At 40.0% G+C, this 24,329-nt stretch overlaps 1 protein-coding gene across 2 annotated transcripts in view; it reads left to right on the forward strand.

Annotated features, from left to right (window-relative positions):
- Window positions 1-24,329, forward strand: part of FTO (FTO alpha-ketoglutarate dependent dioxygenase) — a 371,139-nt gene that overhangs the window by 152,525 nt on the left and 194,285 nt on the right. For both annotated transcript variants that reach the window (XM_032424110.1, XM_032424111.1), the window contains 3 exons: window positions 6,268-6,347; window positions 13,172-13,315; window positions 20,295-20,414. In XM_032424110.1, the coding sequence (XP_032280001.1) occupies window positions 6,268-6,347; window positions 13,172-13,315; window positions 20,295-20,414 (344 nt within the window). The remainder of the gene's footprint in view (window positions 1-6,267; window positions 6,348-13,171; window positions 13,316-20,294; window positions 20,415-24,329) is intronic.

Below are 24,329 nucleotides of genomic sequence, written 5' to 3' on the forward strand. Positions count from 1 at the left end.
GAGCACCATTTGTTGAAGAGAATATCTTTGCTCCACTGTATTGCCTTTGCTCCTTTGTCAAAGATCAGTTGACTGTATTTATGTGACTCTTTTTCTGGATTCTCTTTTTTTTCTGTCGTTGATCTATTTGCCTGTTCTTTTGCCAATAAAACATTATCTTGATTACTGTAGTTTTATAGTAATTCTTGAAGTTGGGTAAATAAATCTTCCAACATTGTTCTTCTTCAATATTGTGTTGGCTATTTTGCGTCTTTTGTCTGTCTGTATAAACTATAGAATCAGTTTGTCAGTATCCCCAAAATAACTTGGGATTTTGATTGGGATTGCATTGAATTTATAGATCAAGTTGGGAAGAACAGACATCTTGACAATATTGAGTCTTTCTGTCCATGAACATGCAGTATCTCTCCATTCATTTAGTTCTTTGATTTTATTCATCAGGGTTTTTTGGTTTTCTTTTCTTTTTTCTTTTTTTTTCTTTTTTTAATAGAGAGAGGGAGGGAAGACAGGGAGGGGCAGAGGGAGAGGGAGAGAGAGAATCTTAAGTAGGATCCATGCCCCAGCATGGAGCCTGAAGCAGAGTTCTATCTCACAACCCTGAGATCCTGACCTGAGCCGAAATCAAGAGTTAGATGCTTAACTGACTGAACCACCCGCATGCCCCTTTGGTTTTCTTTATGTAGATCCTTGTACATATGTTTTTACTTTGAAATTCCACTTATTCATTAGGAAAGTGATTGACTTTTGTATATTAACCTTATATCCTGCAGCTATGCTGAAATTGCTTATTAATTCTAGGAGGGTTTTTTTTTTTGTTGATTCTTTTGGATTTTCTACAGAGACAGTCACATCATCTATGAAGAAGGACAGTTTATCTCTTCCTTCTCAGTCTGTATACCTTTAATTTTCTTTTTTTGTCTCATTGTATTAGCTGGCACTTCTAGTGTGCTATTGAAAAGGACTGATAAGAAGAGACATTCTTGCCCTGTTCTCAATCTTAGTGAGAAATCAAGGTTAAGTGTGATGTTAGCTGTAGGTATTTTATAGATGGTCCTTATAACATTGAATAAGTTACTCTCTAGTCGTAGCTTACCGGGAGTTTTTATTATGGATTTGTGTTGGATTTTGTCAGATGTTTTTTTCTGCATCTGTTGATATGATCATGTGCTTTTTCTTCTTTATCCTGTTGATGTGATGGATTATATTAATTCATTTTCAAATATTGAGCCAGCCTTGCATACCTGGATAAGTTTCACTTGGTTGTTGCATATAAGTCTCTTAAGATGTGTAAAAAAGTATATAAAATATACATTGTTGGTTTCTATTTCTAATATTTTGTTGAGTATTTTGGCATTCATGTTCTTAAGAGATATTGATTTGTAGTTTTCTTGTAATAGATTTGTCTGGTTTTTCTATTAGGGTATTGCTGGTCTCATAGTGAATTAGGAAGTCTTCCTTCCATGTTTTTCTTCTGCAAGAGTTTTTAAAGAATGGGTATAATTTCCTTCTTAAATGGTTGGTATTATATGTTGGCTAATTGAACATAATTAAAAAAAAAAAAAAGAATTCACCAGTGAACCCATCTGGGCCTGGTGCTTTCTGTTTGGGAAGGTAATTAATTTTGATTCAATTCCTTCAGTACACATAGGCCTATTTAGATTATCTATTTTTTATGTAAGTTTTTGCAGATTGAGTCTTTCAAAGAATTGGTCCATTTTTTCTTTCTTTTCTTTTTTTAAAGATTTTATTTATTTGAGAGAGTGAGAGAGAGCATGAGCAGTGGGGAGGGACAGAGGGAGAAGCAGACTCCCTGCTAAGCAGGGAGCCCAAATGCGGGGCTCTATCCCAGGACCCTGGGATCATGACCTGAACTAAAGGCAGGTGCTTAACCAACTGAGCCACCCAGGCGCCCCAAGAATTGGTCCATTTCATCTACATTATGTATGCCTACAAATTTGTAGGCATAGAGCTGTTCATAGTTTTACTTTATTTGCCTTTTAATATCCATAGGATCTGTAGTGATGTTCCCTTTTTTTTTTTTTACATTAAACTTTATTTTTATTGAAGTATAACATGACATACAAAAGAGTATGTAAATCAGGAGTGTAGAGCCAGCTATACTTAGTGTGTTTTTTTTATTTCTGGTATTAGTAATTTGTGTTTTTCCTATTTTTTTTTCTTAGCCTAGATAGGGGCTTATTGATTTTATTGGTCTTTTCAGAGAACCAGCTTTGTTATATTGACTTTCTCTGTTGATTTTCTGTTTTTCATTTCATTGATTTCTGTTCTAATTATTATTTTTTTTCTTTTAGATTTAATTTGCTCTCCTTTTTCTAATTTCCTAAGGTTGAAGCTTATATTATGGAGTTTAGATCTTTCGTTTGTAATATATTGCATTCAGTGTGTTAATTTTTACTCTTCAAAGTGCTTTGGCTGCATATCACAAATTTTGATGTTGTATTTTCATTTTCATTTAGTTAAAAATACTTTAAAATTTCTCTTGATATTTCTTCTTTCACCATGGTATTTAGAAGTTCTTTAGTCTCTTAAGTATTTTGAGATATTCTAGCTGTCTTTCTGTTACTGATTTCTAGTCTATTTCCTGTATGGTCTGAGAGCAGACATTGTATGATTTCTATTCTTTGACATTTTTTTTTTTTGGGGTCCCAGAATATGGTCTGTCTTGGTGAATGTTCCATATGAGCTTGAGAAGAATGTGTATTCAGCTCTTGTTGTATGAAGTAGTCTATAGATGTCAGTTATATCCAGTTGATTGATGGTATTCTTGAGTTCAACTGTGTCCTTATTGATTCTCTGCCTAATGGATCTGTCCATTTCTGATAGGAGATGTTGAAGTCTCCAGCTATAATAGTGGATTTGTCTGCTTGTCCTTGCTGTTCTGTTAGATTTTGCTTCATGTAATTTGACTCTCTTATAAGGTACATACACATTAAAGATTGTGATATCTTCATAGAGGATTGACCTTTTATCATTATGTACTGCCCTTTTTGTCCTTGGTAATTTACTTGTTTTGAAGTCTGCTCTGTCTGAAATTCATATAGGTACTCCAGCTTTGTTTTGATTATTGTTAGCACAGAATATCTTTCTCCACCCCTTTATTTTTAATTTATATGTGACTTTATAGTAGTGAATTTCTTATAGACAACATATAGTTCTTGTTTTTTTTTTAGTTGTGTTTTGTTTTTTCATCCACTCTGACAATGTCTGTCTTTTAATTGGTGTGTTTACTCCTCTGACATTAAAAGTGATTATTGATATAATTGGTTTAATAGCTACCCTATAGTTACACTGATCAGTAGTATCTCATAGGTCATTGATGCCCTTTGATTTGCTATTTGTTGCCCTTGTTCTTTGTTCCGATTTTTCTCTTTGGACATCATTTCTTCAGATATTTTTTTTTTGTCAATCTCCCTCTTTTTTTATTTTTAAAGATTTATTTATTTACTTGAGAGAGAGTGCACATGCACACGGGAGCGGGGATTGGGCAAAGGAAGAGGAGAGAGAGAATCCGAAGCTGACTCCACACTGACCGCAGAGACTGACTCAGGGCTAATCCCACGAACCATGAGATCATGACCTGAGCTGAAACCAAGAGTTAGATGCTTAACTGACTGAGCCACCCAGGTGCCCACCTGTGTAATTCTTTTTCTTCTGAGAATCAAATTATAGTTATGTTACACTGATCAGTAGTATCTCATAGATCATTGATGCCCTTTGATTTATCTGTAGTCTTTATTTCTCTGTGTGCTTCACTTTTGGGTAGTTTCTATTTCTATGTATTCTAGTTCACTGATTTTTCTGCAGTGTCTAAAGTGCTATTAATCTCATTCAGTGTGATTTTTTAAATTTCAGATACATTTTTCATCTTTAGAAGCTTCCTTTAATTTATTTATATGTATGAAAGATGTATATGTGAAAGAAAGATATGTATACATCTTATATATATGTGTCATATATGTCATATATATCTTTAATTTCTCTTCTCCGTTACTTTTTTTATAAGATTTTATTTTTTATTTAAAGGTTTTATTTATTTATTTGAGAGAGCAACAGAGAGAGTGATAGAGAGCACAAGTGGGGAGGAGAGGGAGAAGCAGGCTCCCCGCTGAGCAGGGAGCCCGACGCAGGCCTCAATCCCAGGACCCTGGGATCATGACCTGAGCTGAAGGCAGACGCTTAACCGACTAAGCCTCCCAGGTGCCCCAGATTTTACTTTTTCAAAAGATTTATTTTTGAGAGGGAGGGGGAGAGAGAACATGAGGAGGGGGAGGGTCAGAAGGAGAGGGAGAGAAGTGGACTCCCCACTGAGTGTGGAGCCTGATGTGGGGCTTGATCCCACGATCATGACCTAGCCGAAACTAAGAGTTGGACGCTTAACTGACTGAACCACCCAGGTGCCGCTATAACATTTCATTTTTAAGTAATCTCTGTACCCAACATGGAGCTCAAACTTATAACCCTGAGATCAAGAGTCATAAGCTCTGCCAACTGAGCCAGCCAGGCACCCCTCTTCTCTGTTACTTCTCAAGTGGATGCTGGATATTGTGAATTTTATTGGGTATCTGATTGTGTTAAATTCTTTTGAATAGTGTTGGACTTTGCTCTAATGACTAAACTATTTGGAATAACTTGGGTACTTTTGAGGCTTGCTTTTAAGCTATTAAGTGGATCTAGGGCAGCCTTTGATGTAGAACTAGTTTAGCTCTACTACTAATGCTTTTCCAAGGACTCTATCCATTATCTCATATAGTAGGAGCCATTCTGACTGCTGAGAACACAAAATATCCCCAGCCCTGTGTGAGCTCTGAGATTTGTTCAGCCTATTGTTTGCTGATGCTTCTTTTCCTGCCCTTGGGAAGTTTTCATTTCCACCTATACACGTTAGTGCTCAGCCATAGACTTGGAAGGAACCCTTCTACAGATGTCTGCTTGTTTTCTCTCTGTATGGGTTCTCCTATTCCAGTATTCTGTCTTACAGTCCTTGTTGCCTGGCTTTCCTAAACTCCAGTCTCTGTCTTCACAATTCCACAAGAAGGAAAACTGAAAACTCTGGGTTCTGCCTGACTCCCCCCCCACCCCGCTCTACTCTGGCTTTGAAACTGTTCCAGGTATGTAAGCTAGGGCAATTTTAGGCCTCACCTATTTTGTTTTTCTATCTTTGGGATTGTATCTTGCTCTCTTTTCCAGTGTCAGAAATGTTTGTTTCCTATTTTTTTGGTCCATTTTTATAGTTGTTTAAGGTAGGAGGGCAAACCTTGTCACTGGTACTCCGGAATGTCCAGAAGCAGGAGACCTTCAGTTGACATTTTGCATTTCCATTATTTTGTTTAGAAGTTAATTTTGCTGCCCTGTAAGGGGTGTGGTGGTTTTGCCGTTTAGTTTAAATCGTTATGAGTGTTGGTATCTTGGTAAGAAGCCTCTGTTACCTATGTAGGAAATCACCCAGTGCTGGGGAATAGTACTGTTCCCCTCTTTGCTTTGTAATAGAGGAAGTGATGTCCTAAGCAGAGGTGATAGAGATGTTGCCGGACATGTGGCATCATTTCTTAGAGTACGCAACAACTTGGCCATTGGTTTTTCTTCCACTGTGTGTGGTTTTAGGCTTCTTCTTCAGCTGATGAATTCACCACCTACTCCATTCTTGGGCTGTGAATCCATAGGCTTGAATTCTGACCTGAGTGCCAAAACTTTGCCAACTGCTGAGTTGGTTGGTTTTTTGCCTGGAAAAGTTGTTAGGGCAAAATTGATACTTTGTTTGGGGAGAGAAAGAGGCAGATTTTCAGATGAAAGCTGTTCCACCCCAAATAGTTTAAAAAAATTTTGGCTTATTATCTAAAGGCATGGGTAGAATTTGATGTATCATGAGAATGAGAAAGAAGCTCATAAATAGTAAACTTAGTGATGAGTGGGCATCATAAGACCACACATAAGTAGGGTAACCATGTATCCTGTTTGCTAAAGACAGCTCTGAACACCTGTTGTCTTGGAATAATTAACATCCCCTTTTGCTCTTGGAAGTGTCATGGTTTTGATGTCTCTCTCTCTATACTTATATACACACAAAGTCATCCTAGTTGTAAAGAATGGTTTAAAGAATACAAAGTAGGTGTTAATTCCCTGGTTATTGTTGTCCTTGAATGATGGATTTACTGTTTACTTTGTATTTTTGTTGAATAGTTTATAGTGACTAATAAATGTGTGTGTGTGTGGTTTTATTTTTTTTAATTTTTGGTATTTTTCCTACAGATGATCTCAATGCCACCCACCAACACTGTGTTTTGGCTGGTTTACCACCTCGGTTTAGTTCCACCCACCGAGTGGCAGAGGTAAGTGTTAATAAAAATGTGATTCCAACTTAATTGGATGTGACAGCAGTGGTTGAATGAGCAATTTTGCATAGAGTTTTGGAAGAGTATTTGATAGGAAAATTGCTTCCATCGAACTTGACGTTAGCCTTTATTTACTTGCTTTATTAGCTTTGAGTTGTGTGGGATACAGTTTTAAAAAGTGTGTTCACAGCATGGGATTAGTATATTTTGCTTCTTTGGGATTCTGTTTCTTGGAGAAGGTAAAATGCTATTGGCAGGTGTTGCTAGCTAGAGATTGTCTAAGGGGTTCTTATCTGTCAAGGTCAAGGACAGGAGATGGCCAGAAGGAAGTGGGGAGGGGGCGCCTGGGTGGCTCAGTCGTTAACTGTCTGCCTTTGGCTCAGGTCATGATCCCAGGGTCCTGGGATCGAGCCCTGCATCGGGCTCCCTGCTCAGCGGGAAGCCTGCTTCTCCTTCTCCCACTCCCCCTGCTTGTGTTTCCTCTCTCGCTCTGTCTGTCTCTGTCAAATAAATAAAATCTTTAAAAAAAAAAAAAAGGAAGTGGGGAGGGTTTGTGTGCTTGTGCATGTGTTAGCTGTGACCAGGCTCCGGTGGTTGAGAATTTACATTTCCCTTAACTTTTGGGTCAGGCTTCTGGGCATGTGAATGTAAATTAAGGAGAGAGTTACAGTGGTGCCCAGTAATTTCTGAGCTCCCCAGTTGAGTTCATAACCCAGACTTTAGTGCTAAATTCTGCCACCACTTGCGGTGGCTGATGGTCAGCTGATTAGACCAGTTCAGAATGGAAACTTAGGAGGTGGGAAAAACTCCTAGTAGTCACCCTGCAGTACTCTGTGATCAGTTAAGGAAGGTTCCAGAGAGCAGGGGAATAATCATGAGAAGGCCTACAAGTTGACTTCATATACAAGCTTGTTATCTGTGCTTTGTTTTGTAGATTGACTTTCCATCGTGCCACAGGGGGACCAGGGTGGGAAGTTGGGCAGAAGGGATACAACAAAGTGGCAGGGGAACACAAGCACAGGTTCTTCTCAGTCCCGAGACTGAGTCTGTAAAGCAGTGGCATGTCGTATGGTAATTAAGTGGCTTTTCTCGTGGACTGGTCATGTTGCTGTGGGTCAGAGAGGGCCTGAGTATCTATTAAATCAAGATGCCATCCAGCCCATGAAACATGCCTTCGTCCCTTTCTCCTCATGTCCCTTGCCCCCTCTCTTCCATTCGCTCATCCAAATATTTGAGTGCCTGTCACATGTCCAGTGGCAAGATGGGCTTGAGAGAGCCATCAACATCATCCCCAGGACATCTGTGGCCACTCCCTTTGTTGAACTTCCATTTTAGTTGGGGAGACAGATCCCAAACAAATAAACACACGGATAATTATCTGAGAGACCTGAAAGTAAGTTCTGTTAGGCAGTCGGGAAGGAAGGACTGACTGAGTAGAGGGAGGAATAGAAGGAGGAATGTGTGTATGGACAAACGAATGAACTCTTTATTGGATGCTTTTGCTGTGCCAGGCTCTTGGCTGACTCTCAAGCCTGGGTGATTTGGGGATGACATTGCCATTAATAGAAACAGCAGTTGAAGACATTGGGGGAAGACAGTAGTTCATTCAGTTTTGAACAGGCTGAGTTGGAGCTGACCAGTGGAGCGGTCTGGCAGATAAAGGCAAACAAGGGACTAAAGCTCTCCTCCTCCCCGTCCTGCAGTAGGACATGCCTACACAGAAGCCGCCCAAAGGGGCCCTCCAGAGTACAGTTTGAACAGTACCCCTGTGCCCTGATTTCCTTTTTTTCCAGGTGGACCAATTTTATGAGGATAGCGGTGCTTTCAGAATATCCTAAGGTTCAGCATTTTCTGCTTTAATCACAGCTGTATTTGTGTCCTCTAAGTTTTAGGCAACATTGTGAGCATTAATTAACTTTTAAATAAAGAAGCGGGTTTGTGTAGTGATGCTCTTGGGAGAAACACATTATCTCAAATCTATGTCTTTTATAGTCTCTGTACTTGAGTTCAAGCTACTAATTAGATACCTCCACTGTGAATGATGTAACAATCTTGCTTTCTATATTATAGATCAGGGTCAGCAAACTGTGGCCCATGGGCTAGCCAGCTGTTTTAATAAAAAAATTTTAATTGAAACACAGCCACACTCATTTGATTCCATATAGTTTATGGCTGCTTTGGAGTTACAAAGGCAAAGCTGCAGAGTCGCAAAAGACCTTAAGGCCTGCAAGCCTAAAATACTTACTATCTGGCCTTTTAAGAAGAAGTTAGCTGACTTTGTTTTATGTGATCTTATGTATACAGGCTTTAATAATCACCTTAAAGTAAAAAGTAATTTTTGAAACATCACCATTTTAAGGTAACTTTTTATTTCTATGGAAAGTCAAAAATGATAATGTTCAGTGTTGGTAAAGTTATGGTGAAACAGGTATATTCATATACTTCTGGAAGTTTTTCTAATTGGTATACTTTTTGGAAAGCTATATGGGGATGTGTATAAAGTACCATAAAAATATCTTTGATCTGATAACACTGTTTTTGGGAGTCAAACTTAGGAAACACTTCAAAGAAAGATAACACACACACATATAAAAATGTTTAGAGTGACTAAGAGTAGTGAAGAGCTGGACAGAACTTTAGTGCCTCTGTAGTACATGACTAGTTAATTAAATTAGTATCACCTCAGTGAGCAACCATTGAAAATACTTATTTTGAGTACTTAACGTACAGAGAAAAACAGAATAGACACTGAATGTACACATCAGTGTGTACACAGTGTGATCACAGCCATGTGGGAAAACAAAGAATCATGTGCAATAAAAATAATTAAAATAAGGTGACAGGATTATTATTTTATCTTACTTAAAAATTTTTATTTCATGTCGTATTGTTGTCAGTAATAAAAGAGGGAAAAGATTTTTTTTTCCTAACATGAAAGTCACATTATTATTTCCCTCAAGAGAAGAGATGGAAAAAATCCATGCAGTGTTGTAGCCCTCACTTATTTTATAAATGTCCTCTCCTTCATACAGAATTAACGTGGCATGTCTTATCTGTGCCACACAAAATGATTTGCTGTTTTCTGTCCATTCAAAATATGTCAGAAACAGATTGTCTTAAGGAAGTGATGTTCTGAATTTCATTTTAGTTAATCAGAGAAGAAATCTATTTAGTTTTTCGGTTACATGTGACTAGATTATGTCTGACAGCTCTCGACTTACTAGATTTTTTTCTTCTGGTTGGAAAAGAAGAAATCTGTTTTTTTAATTTAAATTTTATGAACTTTATATATAATTATATTGTGAATAGGTAGTTACTCAAATGATTCAAAATTCAGAAAGTACCCAAGAATAAATAGTTTAAAGTCTCTTCCTCCTAAAGCCAACCAGTTCCTCCTCCCCAGGGGCAACTAGTGTTATCAGCTTCTTGTTATCCTTTCTGTGATACTTAATACATATATAAGCAAATATGTGTTTAATTAAAAACATTTTTTATACAAATGGTAGCCTACTCTACATACCATTCTGTACTTTTGTTTTAGTAAGCCTTGGTGATAACTTATCAATATGTAATTCATACTTTGGAGTAGGCAGTGGTTTTTTTAGATATGACACCAAAAGCACAAACAACCAAAGAAAAAGTAGGTAAATTGGACTTCACCAAAATGAAAAACTGTTATGCTTCAGGGGCACCTGGGTGGTGCATTGGGTTGAATGTCCAACTCTTGGTTTCGGCTCAGGTCATGATCTCAGGGTCATGAGATTGAGCCCCATGTCGGGCTCTGCACTCAGCATGGAGTCTGCTGGAGATTCTCTTTCTCTCTCTCCCCCCATGCTCTCTCTCCTCTCTCTACAATAAATAGGGGCACCTGGGTGGCACAGTCAGTTAAGCATCTGACTCTTGGTTTCAGCTCAGGTTGCAATCTCAGGGTCGTGAGATCAAGCCCCACCTTGGGCTCCATGCTCAGCCCTGAATCTGCTTAAGACTCTCTCTGTCCCTCCCCACTGTTCTCTGTCTTTCTCTCTCTCAAATAAATAAATCAATCTTTAAAAAACAAACAAACATACAAATAAATAAATCTTAAAAAAAAAAAAACCGGGGCGCCTGGGTGGCTCAGTTGGTTAAGTGTCTGCCTTCGGCTCAGGTCATGATCCCAGGGTCCTGGGATCGAGCCCCGCGTCGGGCTCCCTGCCCAGCGGGAAGCCTGCTTCTCCCTCTCCCACTCTCCCTGCTTGTGTTCCCTCTCTCGCTGTGTCTCTCTCTTTCAATAAATAAACAAAATCTTAAAAAAAAAAAAAGAAGAATTAAAAAAAAAAACCAACCCTATTACGCTTCAAAAGGTTCCATCAAGAAAGTGGAAAGAGAACTTATAGAATGCGAGAACGTATTTTCCCATCATTTATGTCACAGGGTACTTGTGTCTAGAGTATATAAATAACTCTTACAACCCAATAATTAAAAAGATAAATAATCCAATTTTTTTAAATGACAAAAGATCTGAAGAGACATGTCTGCAAAGAAGATGTACAAGTGGCCAATAAACACACGAAAAGATGTTGAACATCATTAGTCATCAGGGAAATGCAAAGCAAAGCCATATTGAGTTATCACTTCACACCCACTAGAATGGCTACAGTCAGAATCACAGTGACAAGTATTGGTGAAGATGTGCAGAAATTAGAACCCTCCTGCACTGCTGGAGGGAATATAAAATGGTTCAGCCACTTTGGGGGACGGGCTGACCTTTCCTCAGAATTTTAAATACAGTTACCTCAGGAGCCAGCAATTCCATACCAGAGAGAGATGAAAACTCGTACGTGAATGTTCTTAGCAGCTTGACTCATAATAGGCAAAAAGTGGGAGCAATCCAGATAATGAATGGAAAAGCGAAAGCGGTATTTTCATACAATCAAATATTATTTGGCAGTAAAAGGGAAGGAGTTACTGACACGTGCTACAACATGGATGAACCTTGAACTGTCATGCTCAGGGGAAGAAGCCAGTCACAAAAGATCACCTATCGTATGATTTTATTTTTAGGAGCGGTCCCGCATAGTCAGACCTGTGGTCACAGGAAATAGACTGGTGGTTGTCTGGAGCTGGGCAGGTTGGCAGGAAGGGGGCAGCAGGTGACTGCTAAGGGGTGCCATTTGTTTTGGGGAGGTGACCAAAATGTTCTAAAGTTAACTGTGGTGACGGTGGCATAACTCTGTGAATATACTATAAACTAATGAATGTTTTCACGGTGTGACTTTTATGACATGTGAATTATGTCTCAATAAAGTTGTTACCTGTCCCTGCCAAAAAACAAAACAAACAAAAAAACGGGCCTTATTATAGGTTCTGTACAACAGATAAAACTCTGAACACCCAGGAAAAAAAGTTCCCTCACCCCTCCCCCTCTTTTTTTTTTGCCTGCCAGTATGGCTTCACTGTAGTTTATTTCACAAATCCCCTATTGATGGGAAATTTAGGTTATTTCCAGTCTTTTCAATAAATGACATTGTGATTAGTAACCTCTTACATAGGTCACTCAATACTTGGGAAAGTAAAGGTGTGAGTAGAGCATGTTTATAGATAGACCGTCATTTTAAAAGAGGTTGCAGGAGTGGCTCCAGGACAAAAGTGAGTGGTGATTCAGCTTTGCTTTCTGTTCTTTTCTTTGTAGCAAATTGGAGCTGCCTGCTCTTGTGCTCCCAGCACTCTGAGATCTTCATATACACATTAGTCAGGCTACCGTATTTGGCACTGTAACTTTGTTTTTCCCAGGCTTATCCGTGACACATTGCGTAACATGGCAGTAACCATAGAAAGAATTTTTGTACCAGGGCATTAGCCTTCAAGGTTATTTCTAAGGGATCTGTTTAAATTATATATGTCGAAAGAGAAATACTTTAGGGATACATTTTCCTCATTGGGTCGAACAGGTATTTATAGCTTGCTTTTTATCATTCTAGGAAATCATGTTGTCATCAAAACCAATGGATGCACACTCCATCTGCATCCTTTTCTTTTCTGACATACATCATTCAAAGGAGGAGTTGTCCATTTGACCTCTGTTTTGCTCCCACAGACAAAGAGAAGGATGAACTAGTTATCTGTGCCCTTGCCAATACCAAGGTACTAAGTTATGCCTTTGAACATGCCTTGAGGGCATGAGCCACATATTCTCCATTATTTGAAGAACATATTCCGCCAAGGACTGCAGCTGCTTGGTTTTTGCAGAAAAGGAAAATGAGTTCTTTGCCCTGTGTTTATAACTTTAATGTTTTCTTTTTTTTTTTCCCACCATTACTATTCCCTTTTGTGGGCTGTTGATTCGATCAGTCTGGTTACCTTTCTTTCCCATTGTTAGATTCAGGGTACTTATAACAAAGTCAGTATTTTTGACTTCTTGGTTTATTAGTTATTCATCCAAAAACTACTTACTAAGTTTCTTTTACATTTAGGACTTGGTTCTAGATACTGCAGTATCTGTAGAAAAAATTTATGTAATAAAATGGTGTGTGTGTATGTATATACGTGTTATATATATACATATATGTATGTACATGGTTTTAGCCTCAGAGAGCCTACGGTTTAGTGATATAAGGCCCACATCATAAAAGAAAATCAACAAGGAGAGTGGCCCAAGTGAGGCTAACTAAGCACAGAGCCCAGGGAGCCGGCCACTATAGTAATTCTTAAGTTGAATGTGGGCTGAGCTGTGGGGGCAACAGGTGAATGTATGGAAAAGGGACAAATGTGAACATCCCCAGGAAGCATTGTATGGTAAACTTGGATTTTGCTTACAGTCTTGATTGCTGGGTCTGTCTCTGCAGTGCTCGACCGGAACCTTGGATTATATCTTAGAGCGCTGCCAGCTGGCTCTGCAGAATGTCCGTAATGAGGTGGACAATGGTGATGTTTCTTTGAAATCCTTTGAGCCTGCAGTTCTGAAACAAGGAGAAGAAATCCACAACGAGGTGAGACTTTTCAAGAACTGGGAAGCTACTTGCGAGCTAACAAGTTGATCTGCCATAATTTCATATGGGTATGAGCCCTGAAATTCCTCAGTGAGAGGCAAAGAACAGTTTAATTACCTACAACGACAGCAGTAGCCAGAGTATCCGCATTTTTGTGCCAGTTCTGTAAGCCTCTCTCTGCAGGACAATGCAAAGTGGGCCCATAATGTGGGCGCATGCAGGGCTTGTGTTATAGGAGAGGAACTTGAGCCAAGGGAAGCTGAATCTTTTATAATAGGTAGTGAGCATGCCTGACCTTTGCTCCAAACCAGACACCGTCTTTATCCTCCAAGGCTGTTAGCATCCCTGCCCTTTGTTCTGGAGGAGAAACTATATCTTCCAAGGTTGTTTACGCTACCAAACATTCTTGCAGTAGGAGGCTGAGGTGGAGGGAAGTCAGTGCCTTGCTCACAAGACATGCAGAAGCATGAGACTCATGAAGAGTAGTCTTCCCGCAAAGACCAGTGGGATCATGGGTGGGCCCTAAGAGCAAGTGTCAGTGCCTTGCTTGTTATTTACAAAATGAGGTGCAGTTCTGCAGTCAGACCAGCAGGAGCCCACCATCCAGGGTTTCACAAACTTTGCTGCTCTCAGTAACACCCTTTCTGCTGTTCCTTTATCTTTGGACCATCCATGTTGTGGTCTATTTAAGACTTCTAAAAATTCCGCTCATTTGTTTAAAAAGATTTATTTATTTATTATTTTAGAGGCGAGAAAGAGCGGGGAGAGGGAGAGAGAGAGAATCCCAGGTGGACTCCCCGCTGAGCACAGAGCCCAACTTGGGGATCGATCCCATGACCCTGAGATCATGACCTGAGCCAAAACCAAGAGTCAGATGCTGAACTGACTGAGCCACCCAGGCGCCCCGTAACTCAGCTCATTTTTTAGGTAAATACATTTCTTTGAAAAGGAGGCTTTGCATTACCACTGTAAATAGAAGCCAGCATCCCAGGCAAAAGAAAAAGGAACCAGGGAAATCTCGCCATTGAAAACAGAGCAGTGTTACCACCTTCCAGCAGGTGCTTTTGCTGGGAGGAGGCTCTGAGCCTCAAGTCTCCGTTATCCGTGGGAGAAGGGAGATTTGCATACAACTTCGTGCATTTTCTAACAGACATTGAATGTTATACTTCAAATGGGTGAATTTTGTCATGGGTAAATTATACCTCAAAACAAAAAACATTAAAAGGAAAAAAGGAGATTCCCAAGGGCTAGAGAATTGTTGAAGGTTATCACCAACCTGCGACTTTCTCTTTGCTAGAATTGGAAGGATTGATGGAGAATTTGGAATATAAAAATGTTCTCTTTCGTCCTTTCCACAAGTAATGACTGATCTTGTGTCTGGTATCTTCTGTGTGCTTTAAGATATACTGGTAAGTAAAACAGTCGTTCTAGTGTAGGGAGATGACAAGTAATAAACTTAGTGCATCTGTTCATCTGGTAGTATGTTAGATTGAGAGAGCTAGAAAACATTCCCACTGAGAAGATGTGCCGCGGGCAGGGGCTTAAAGGACATGAGGAGTGAGCCATGTAGATATCTGGGGAACAGCATTTGGGCAGAGGGAGAAGCCACCACAAAATCTGTGATGTGGGAGAATGCCTGGTGTTTCCAGACTAGGTAAGGGACAGTCTACCATTGTGACTTGAATGGCAGGAGTGGGGCTGTGAGTTAGAGGACATGAGGTCACAGAGGTGGTATTAGGGGACTGAAAGGCAGCAGATCGTATCAGTCCTTGGAGGTCCCTATAAGGACAACCACTTTTCCGTTTACTCAGAGGGAAATGGGGAGCCACTGAGGGGTTTGGAGCAGAGGAGAAACAGTGTCTGCTTCCACAATATCATATAATGTCTTTAAAGAGATGTTTAGGATCTTATGAACTGCTCCACACTTCGTGAAACATTGCCATAATCTCTAGAACCAAAGGCAAAGAAATTCTTCCTTATGAGCAACACTTCTGATGCTCATAAGCTGCACTCAGGACTGACTTTCTTCCCTTCATTGTGCCTGATAAGTGTCCCATTTTTTCTCCTCTCTGTCCTTGCTAGAGACATTGTTGATAGCTAGAACTTCAAGAGACATAAGCGTTTATGGGCCTGGTGACCTCACTGAAATTAGACTTGGGAGCAAAGTTATGTCTTTCTCCATATTTGTAGTAAAGAAATTCTAATCTGGAAATGTAAGTCTTTTCCTTCTCTACAAACCTTGCAATGTTAGGATTCAGGCTAGCAGAATGGGTGTTCCCTTTAACACTTACCGGGGCTATTTTTGCCCCCTGTCCTTCTGGTCTTCTTCTCTGACTGACTGAGATGTTTTGTTATCATCAGCCGGTGGGGGCGGTCTGTGGCAATCACCCTGTTTATCTAACAGAATATTGTCATCTGAACCCATTAGTCTCAGAAAGTGACTGGCTGCTTTTGTCATTGTATACGTTAGCAAAGTGGGATAGAGCTATATCAGAAGCCTCAGCCCCTTGAGACTGATCGAGGGTTGAAGGGAGAGAGAGATCTTGCATCTGAATAGCGTGCGTGCTCATCTTTCTTGTCCATCCCCCCAGTCTTTGATTCTTCAAGGCCATCCCCTTTAAGAATGAATTCCATATGTCAAGGCATATCGGCAGATACTACTCTTCGGCCATGCACGCTGGCCTGGGATGGAGCCCTGGTATGCTGCCTTTCCACTGGGTCCCGTTGTTAAGCAATAGCACACATGTCCGTAATAGTTCCCTCGGGTTCTTTATTGTTTGCTTTCCTCTTTCTTAAAAGCCATGTGCCTCTGCTGTACCAGTTATAGGACGAAGCCCTTGGTTTTATGTGCTGCAGGCTTTCAAGCTATGTGCGTGTAGAAGTGGCTGTTTTCCTTAGATGCCTCCTAACTAAGCGATTTGGGAACTTTGGGGAGTAGAACTGAAGACCTTAAGCTATTTTTTCCTAATTTGAGATGCTTAGCAAAGATTTTTTTTTTGTCCAGTCGGAAGCAGAATCTTGCTGCATGTTTTTAAATATTCTGTTTTCCTTCTTAAAAATAGTTTGGGTCTGGTCAAACCTGCATCTTCTTTAAAGTTACTTTGAAAGGGCCTTTGAAGTGTGGCTTTTTGTACACTGGACATTAGCATCTCTCCCTGGTCTCACATCTTTCTCAATGAGATAATTTATTTCAGTTACTACAGTGAGACATTAACCCCAGTGGGCCTGCTCACGCATCTCATGAGGAAACTGCGTGAGCTGAGCTGGGGCCAAACCAAGAGCCCACTAACTTGGCAGAAGAAAAGTAGGTGACAGTTGCTTTACCTGTAAGAGAATGGAGATGATTTACAATATATGGTGATGCAGTAGCTCATAAATATGATTTTGAACTTTACTGTTGAATGCCTAAGGTTACAGGTAGGCAGGTTTCTTCCCCTTCAGACTTTTCTTAGACATCTTTTAGAAGAAAAATGTTTCTTGACAGATCTTTTAGATTGTTCCAGGTACAGGTTAGTTATGAGGGTTTGAAGAGATGGTTTTTCGAGTCAGTTACGAAGCTGACACTGTTGTGGACATATTTTCATATTTCTCTGATCATTCAGACGGCCCTTCAAGAACCTGCAAGGCCTCTAGGTTGTCAGTAGGCTTTGGGTAAATTCCTGGGGGCATTGCTTACCTTTGTGTTGCATTGGCCCAAAAGATTGTATCATAGTGAATTTCCTTTAAGGGCATGTCCAAAATCTGGGAGTTTGGTTCATAAGCATCATGAAGTCCGAGAGAACCTCAAGAGAGTTCCTGTGTGTTGTCTCCCTGAGGCTCACATCTTCGGGGATCTGCGTCACCCGTGGCGTGTCCTTGGCCTCAAGTCAGCCGCAGCCCTCCTGATGGCTTGTCTTTTATTTCTGCTCTGATAGTTATGAGCTTCCCAGGGGCACCATACCCTGGAGAAGGGATGGAGACCCTACTCCTAGCATGCTTAGAACTTTATTGGTCAGTTGCTATGGTTGGCCTTTGATTTATTTATTTATTACTTATTTTGTTTTTTATTTTTTAGCCCTGAAGAAATTCAAGCTTCCCTTGTATTCTGAGTTCTGACCCTTCAGCTTTTATGCAGCATCCACCCAGCAACTTTTCCTTTCTGATCCCCACAGTTTAGGGAGGAAAAAAAATTAAAATAGCTTTTTTTGCTTGTTTGTTCGTTTCTTGTTGGTTTTTTGTGTTTTTTTTTTTGGTTAACTCAAACTCTGAATCAAGGGGCTGGAAATCTTTTTTGCTTCCTTAATTACTTTTACGAAAGCAGCCAACAGCTTCTCTTTGGCAGTGGGGGAAGTGGTGAGGGTGACATTTGCTTAAAATCCTGTCCTGTTTTTTACCCACGACACTGAGACGAAAAAGTCAGGTTCTGGAGTTGAATAAAATGCATGCCAGTGGATTTGATGCCCAGAAAGATTGTCATCTCCTGGGCAGTACTTCAGCTCATGAATAAACCTCTGCTGGGAGGAAGTCCTCAGTGGTGAACTTCACTGACTGGCCCAGTGGGAGGGGGGTGGGCGCTAATTGACATGGATGTTAAAACTTTTCCTGCTAAGAAAATTTTATCAGATTGTGAGATCCTTGGGGACAACAAGTTCTAGGCCTCATGGCCTCGTTCAGTTTGCTTTCTTCGCATCTAGCAAGTGCCCGGCATATGGTAGGCTGTTCATTATTAACCCGCTAAGCCTCACCACAAACCTATGTGGTCGTTAGGTAATGATCCTTATTTACAGGTGACCTCGCCATTTGGTGGTGGAGCCCTTGTTCTTACCTGCGGCACCGTGTGCTTCAAATGATAGCTGGGCGCCTGAGGGAGGGGAGGTCGCGCCTTATTACAGCGGACAGGGTCTTTCTTTGCTTTCTTGTCTGAGGGTGGAGTCTCCAGGTATGCCCCTCTCCTGCCTTCTGAGTTTTAAGTTCCTGAAATCTAGACCCTGATAGGTGAATGAATTAATTACATAGGATAATCGGTTTTCTTTCCAGGGATACCACAGTGTCCTCAACAATGGAAATAACCGGCCTCAAGATAGGAAAACCTTTTAAAATCTCTTCAGCTCTCCCTGACGTAGGGCGTGATGCCATGCTGATAGGCTGTTCCTGTGGCGTGAACACATTTCATGCAAAATCTCTTAAAAATAAGTCGTCTTGTAATAAATAACATTGTTAAACCTGTATCTTCAGAGTTGAACTACACTTGTATTCGCTCTCCTTCAAAGCAGTCGAGTTTACAACTGTCTCTTAATACCACAGATAAGGTTCAGCAACTATTGTCTTAATATTGTCTACATTCCTTTTTTTTTTTTTTTTTTTTTTTGTTTAAACAGCTTTAACTGAAATCAGTTCTGCATATCAAACAAACATTTGGTTAATGTAAACTAAAACCCTTTCATATGACTGGGTGTTCTCAGGTTAGTTATTTGAGCCATTTTCACCATTGTTAAACCTTCACAAGTTGCTTTTGTTTGCCTCATGAAAGTTCAATATGGATAAACACAAAAATTCTTTGTGGTAACAGGTAAAGATTGTAATAGTTTGTCTGTATAGGGAACACGATTACCTGAGCAAAGTCAGACGACCCAACATTAAGCTGTGAAAGCTCTGCACTTCTTTAGAGGGCAGAGGTAAAAAGAGTTTGGGGGATGAATAGACTTGTACTTTGACAATAAAATTTGATTCTTTTCAAGTTGAAGAGGAGTTTTCGAATATATGGAAAGTGGATAGAAAATAGTTTCTTACCCTTCCAAAACTTTACTCAGCCTCTCATCTACATATATTGGGATTGTTTCAGGTGCAGGGACAGAAAACTCAGCGTGAATTGGCTTAAGTAGAAAAAGGCTTCAGGAACAGCTTGATCAAGGGCCAGGTGGTATCACCGCCTGGTTTTTATCTTTTTATCTTGCAGTTGCTTCCTACTTTGTTGTCTCCATTTTCCCCATTTGTGGTGAAATGGTTGTAGAATGCTCTTCCTGAATCTTCTCAGTCTTCAGACTTACTGTGATTGAACATACGGTGATTACCCCCATACCTGATTCTGTGACTAGAGAAATGTGGTGGGCTGATTGGCTGACACTTGGGTGGCACACTCCACCCCTGGTATTGGGGCTGGAGCTCTCCCCAGACCACATGGACTGGGGAGGGGGGTCAGTTACCAAATGAATAGCGGGGTTTTGCTAGAATAGAAGGAGGAATGCTAAGGCGGCATATAATAACCATAATAATAACCATAGTAGGTTCATAGGAAGGAAAAGCAATTATTAATGTCTTTGCTGCTCTTTCTACCTATTATCATGTGCCCTGAGTTGAAAAGTAACAATTTGAATGGCTGTAACTTTAATACACACCCCCACAATTAACTTTGTATTATTTCGTTATAAGGGCTAGGATTCTCACCAGCTCCTCTTGGCCCATAGTAAATTCTTTATTGGTTTTAAATTTAAGAAACTTGAAATTGATATCTCTTAATATGTGTCTGTGTTTTGCTCTAAGTACTAGTCTTTAATAAAGATGTTTAATAAAAACTGATTTTGATCATATCTTCCCTACAGAGTGCAGACTGCTGTATACTTTAGGATCTCAGTATTTGTGTTTTGTTTTGCTTATTTTTTGGAAAATTTATTTTTATTAATTAATTTTTTTTTCAGGATTTGTTGATGAACATATAGTTTCCTCACGTCTGACTAATAAATGTGATGGAAAACCCCTCCCCACCCCAAGCTGGGTTTTCTCGCTAAGAAGACCTTAGTTTTAAGACTGCTCTTTTCTTGGCTTTGCAGAAATGCTCTGGAGACTCCAGGTTATATTGAAAACTGGTTAGGCTGAGCTTTTCTCACCTTTTCTCACCCTGTGGCAATTAAGTGACTGGCAGAGAATCGAGTGACGACCTTGTTGTCCTTGATTGTCCCTCACGAGGGCATTATAACAACTGCCTTCTCCTTATGGTCCCCAGGTCGAGTTCGAGTGGCTGAGACAGTATTGGTTTCAAGGCAATCGATACAGAAAATGCACTGATTGGTGGTGTCAACCCATGACTCAATTGGAAGGACTGTGGAAGAAGATGGAAGGCGTGGTAAGTACATCAGGTCCAGGACCGTATTTTCTGGGATGCTCTGCTCTGTAACTCCTCTGCTGCCTAATTTGCATAGGCAAATACATAATTCATTATTCTAAACTATTGAGTCAGGTAACTCTTGGTAAGGAACAGCCCCAATTTTGTCTGTACAAGCTCAGTTTAGTTCAGTGAGTGTTTTATCGAGTATTTCCAACACACAAGGCACCGTGTTGGACACATGCTAGGAAGTGACGTGGAGGGAACAACAGTGCAGCAAGAAGATTTAAAATTCATTTGCCTTTTCAGACTCACCAGGCACCGTTCTAAGGGTTTTCCCCGTATTAACTTCTGAAATTCATACAACAGCCCTATGAAGTGTAGAAACTCTTATATAAGAGTCTTAATTTATAGATGTGAAAACTGAGACATTGAGAAATTAAGTGCCTCGCCCAAGGTCAGAGAGTAAGTGAGCAAGATGGAGACCCAGGCAGTCTGGCTGTATGGCTTGTGCTCTTAACCACTACATTCAGTTTAACAAGGAGAGAGACGTGAATGTAGCCAGGTGTTACATTAGCTAAAATGAAAGCCTGTAATAGAGATTAAAAAAAAAAAAAAAAATCACGGTCCAGAGGAGGGAGTATTAAATTCAGAGCACTGGACCCGGACTGTTGTGAAACAACAGATGTGGCTTTTGGGGACTTTGGATGGGGAGGAGTAGGGTCAGATAGGGCATTTGGAGAGGAACATCAGGCTCCAGGAAGTGCACTAACAACATGGCAAGTGGGGAAGGACAGCCCGCCCTGGAGCAAGGCGTCGGGGGATGTAGTCGGAAGTGTAGCTGGAAGGAGAGTTGAGGCCACTTGCAAGTTTTGAATTGTCTTAATTTAAATAATAGTAATAGCAGACTCTTATGTGATACTTATGAAGTACCAGGCACTATTCCGAATGTCTTATATATAACTTATTTAACTTTTATGACAACCCCATGAAGTAGGTATGATGGTTCTCTATTTCATAAACCAGGAGACTGAACCACAAAAGGTTTACATAACTTCCTCAAGATCATACAGCCCCTGAAGTGGGGGATCTGGGATTTGAAGTCAGGAAGGCTGGCTCTAGAGTCATGCCCTTCACTGCCTCACTGTCCTGCCTCCAAACCGTTGACTTGGGAACGTAGTGGAAAAGTGATAAAAGCCTGCCCAACTCTAGGTAGTACCACTGCACAGACTTGGAAATGTACTGGAAACAGTGAACTGGTCTGCAAAAATGTGTAGCTGGTGCTCACCCCTATTTTATAATAATGAAAACATCAAGTCACAACCCTGAAGTGGTCTTAGTTTGAAAGTCTACATCAGAATCCGGAAGTCCTTGCTTTCCAGACATCTCCTCAGATCTTTAAATCATGCCTTTTCATGGATATATGTCTGAGGAAGGAATGTTATAATCCTCCTTTTATTGTACTAACAGTATCACAAAAATGGATTCCTCCAAAGACCTGAGTCTCAGTGTAAAACTGAGCATTGTAAAACTGAGTTGGAGGTAATGAAAAGTCCATGCCTTAATCTCCTTAGTTAGTTCTGTTCCTAAAATTAGGCTGTGTGGTGTATGCTCCGTTTTTATGGGATGTATATATAAAGGCAGCTTCAGTTTCGGGGAATTTTTTACTGTGTTATTCTGGTTTTGTCCATTTACATATGAGTTAGAAGAACCTCTTTATTTGCCAGACTTTGACTCTTAAGACATCAGGTTGACTTTGGGATTGTAATTTGACAACTCCGCAGATTAGAACATTTGAATTGGCAAATAAATAAGAAAGGAACTCATTGATTTTGTTAAAAAAAAAAAATTCTTTGCATTTCTTTTGTTCAAGGTTTTGTTTTTTTTTTTCTTCTTCTAAAGAGTAGTCTTTGGTGTTGGGAACTTACTGATTACATTCATTATGAATTCATTTAAAAGCTTTAGTTATAATTTTTTTTTTTTAATCGGGCCATGGCACATTAGTTAGATGGAATATCTTCTGTTTACTTTATGACTCTTGTGCAACAAATACCAAGAAGAAGAGCAATCTTCGGAGGGCTCCAGAGCGAGTTTCCTTGCAGTTGGTGTGGCATTACTGAGTGTTCCGAGTGAAATCAATGGCCCCAGTGTCTCTCCTCAGCCAGCCTCAGGGTGATCATTATCAGCTGAGTGAAGGTTTGGGCCAAGATAAAAGGGATGATACTTCCAAATTAAATTTAAGCATGGCTTCAAGCCTCTTTAAATGACCTTTAACAAATTCATAATAATTTATTTTTGCTATTGGAAGAGACAGAAGATAATGATCATTGGGAAAGTAAAGTCTATGGTTCTGGGGCTCTGTTAGTGCAGTGCCATCCGGTATTTGTGTACTGTGGGGCGGAGCTGGTGCTGGGCGCCTAGAATTCCTGCTTTGTACCAGCCCGCCTCCCATGTTCGCAGTTGCAAGCAGTAGGGGGCAGTGTTGAGCCACCAGTTTGAGGCCTCAAGATGCTGGCCTTTCAGGAAAATGCATACAAATGTACCATTAACTGTCAAGAATTATCCCTGTTGCTTCAAGTTAGCTGTAATCTCCAAGATTCCATAACACAGGAAATCAGTTGTGGGTTAACAAATTCAACAGCAATTTAACATAAAAAGTGCAGTGTTTGGTGCACATTTGGATTCTGTAGAATTAGACTAATCTGAACAGCATTTCTGAACATACTCACTTTGCTTCCAGGGAATATATTACTCAAAATTATTATCCTTTTAGACAAATGATTCTTCTTTATCTCTGTGCTTTTATTTTTTTAATTGTAAAATCATGTGTGTGTTATGGAAACACTTCTGTAATTAATGTATTTTGTCTGTTCTGCACCATAGTATCAATCTCTTTTGGTCAAAACAAAACAAAACAAAAAAACCTCAGGCAATATGTACATTACTTTTCACCTTTTGCTTATGAGTAAAGCAACCTCTGACGGCCCTTGTACCAGGGAAGAGACTGGTGTTGTGATTTCTCTCTGTCTCGGTGTTCTTTTTCTTTTTCCATCACTTTGTGGTTGGAAGGTGTAGTCTCAGGTTGGATACAGAAGAATGGAAAATGAGCTTTGCAATTGCATTTCTTCCCTTAATGGTAATTGCTTCTTCACATGTCATAACCAGTCACATATTTCAGAACGTTTAGTCCACTGCGTCTAAAACTCCCCTAGCCTCTACTTCCCATTCTCTGTTCCAGCAAGCACTGTTTTTAACACACTGTTTATTCTCGCCACTTCTCCCCCCCACCCCCAGGATAGTTTTACTCTGTGCTTGCTCTTGTGATGTAAATGTTAAACCTTATATTTGAATGACATTCTGATAAAATACCACATTTTCCCTGAATATTACCTCATGAATTTATGAGCCATTAAGCCCAAAGCAGCACAACCCTTTCGTATAACCTAAGAATTTAGCCTTGCCTTTTCTTCTCATCTTTGCTCCCTGTTCAGGATGGTATTATTATAACCCTGGAACGCTATTCAGATATTTGTATTTTATTTTATTTTCTTAAACCAACCCACCACCTCACAACCAAGATTAGTGTATTATGAGGCGACTCTTCAGGATAAGAGAGAGTTACCATTTGAAAGAAACTGTACAAGCTTTGCTTTCTGGGTAAAGAGAAATATGAAAAGCCGAAGTCTCCTGTGAGGTGAGGAAGTCTTGCTGTAGCCAGAGATTCAATGGATAGGCCATTTGTCTCTCAGGGTCTGGTATCGCACTTTGCAAAACTGACATTTATTTTACCTATAAAAATGTTTTAACACCATCAAATTCACAACGATATGAGAAAGAATGCTAGGTGTGATGTCCTCTAAATTGATGACATTTATTCATTTCCCTTTGGCCTTAAAAAACAAAAGGTCAATTTAGTATAATCCAATGGAAATATTC

Source organism: Phoca vitulina, unplaced genomic scaffold, assembly GCF_004348235.1.
Source record: "Phoca vitulina isolate PV1807 unplaced genomic scaffold, GSC_HSeal_1.0 scaffold30, whole genome shotgun sequence".
Classification (NCBI taxonomy): domain Eukaryota; kingdom Metazoa; phylum Chordata; class Mammalia; order Carnivora; family Phocidae; genus Phoca; species Phoca vitulina.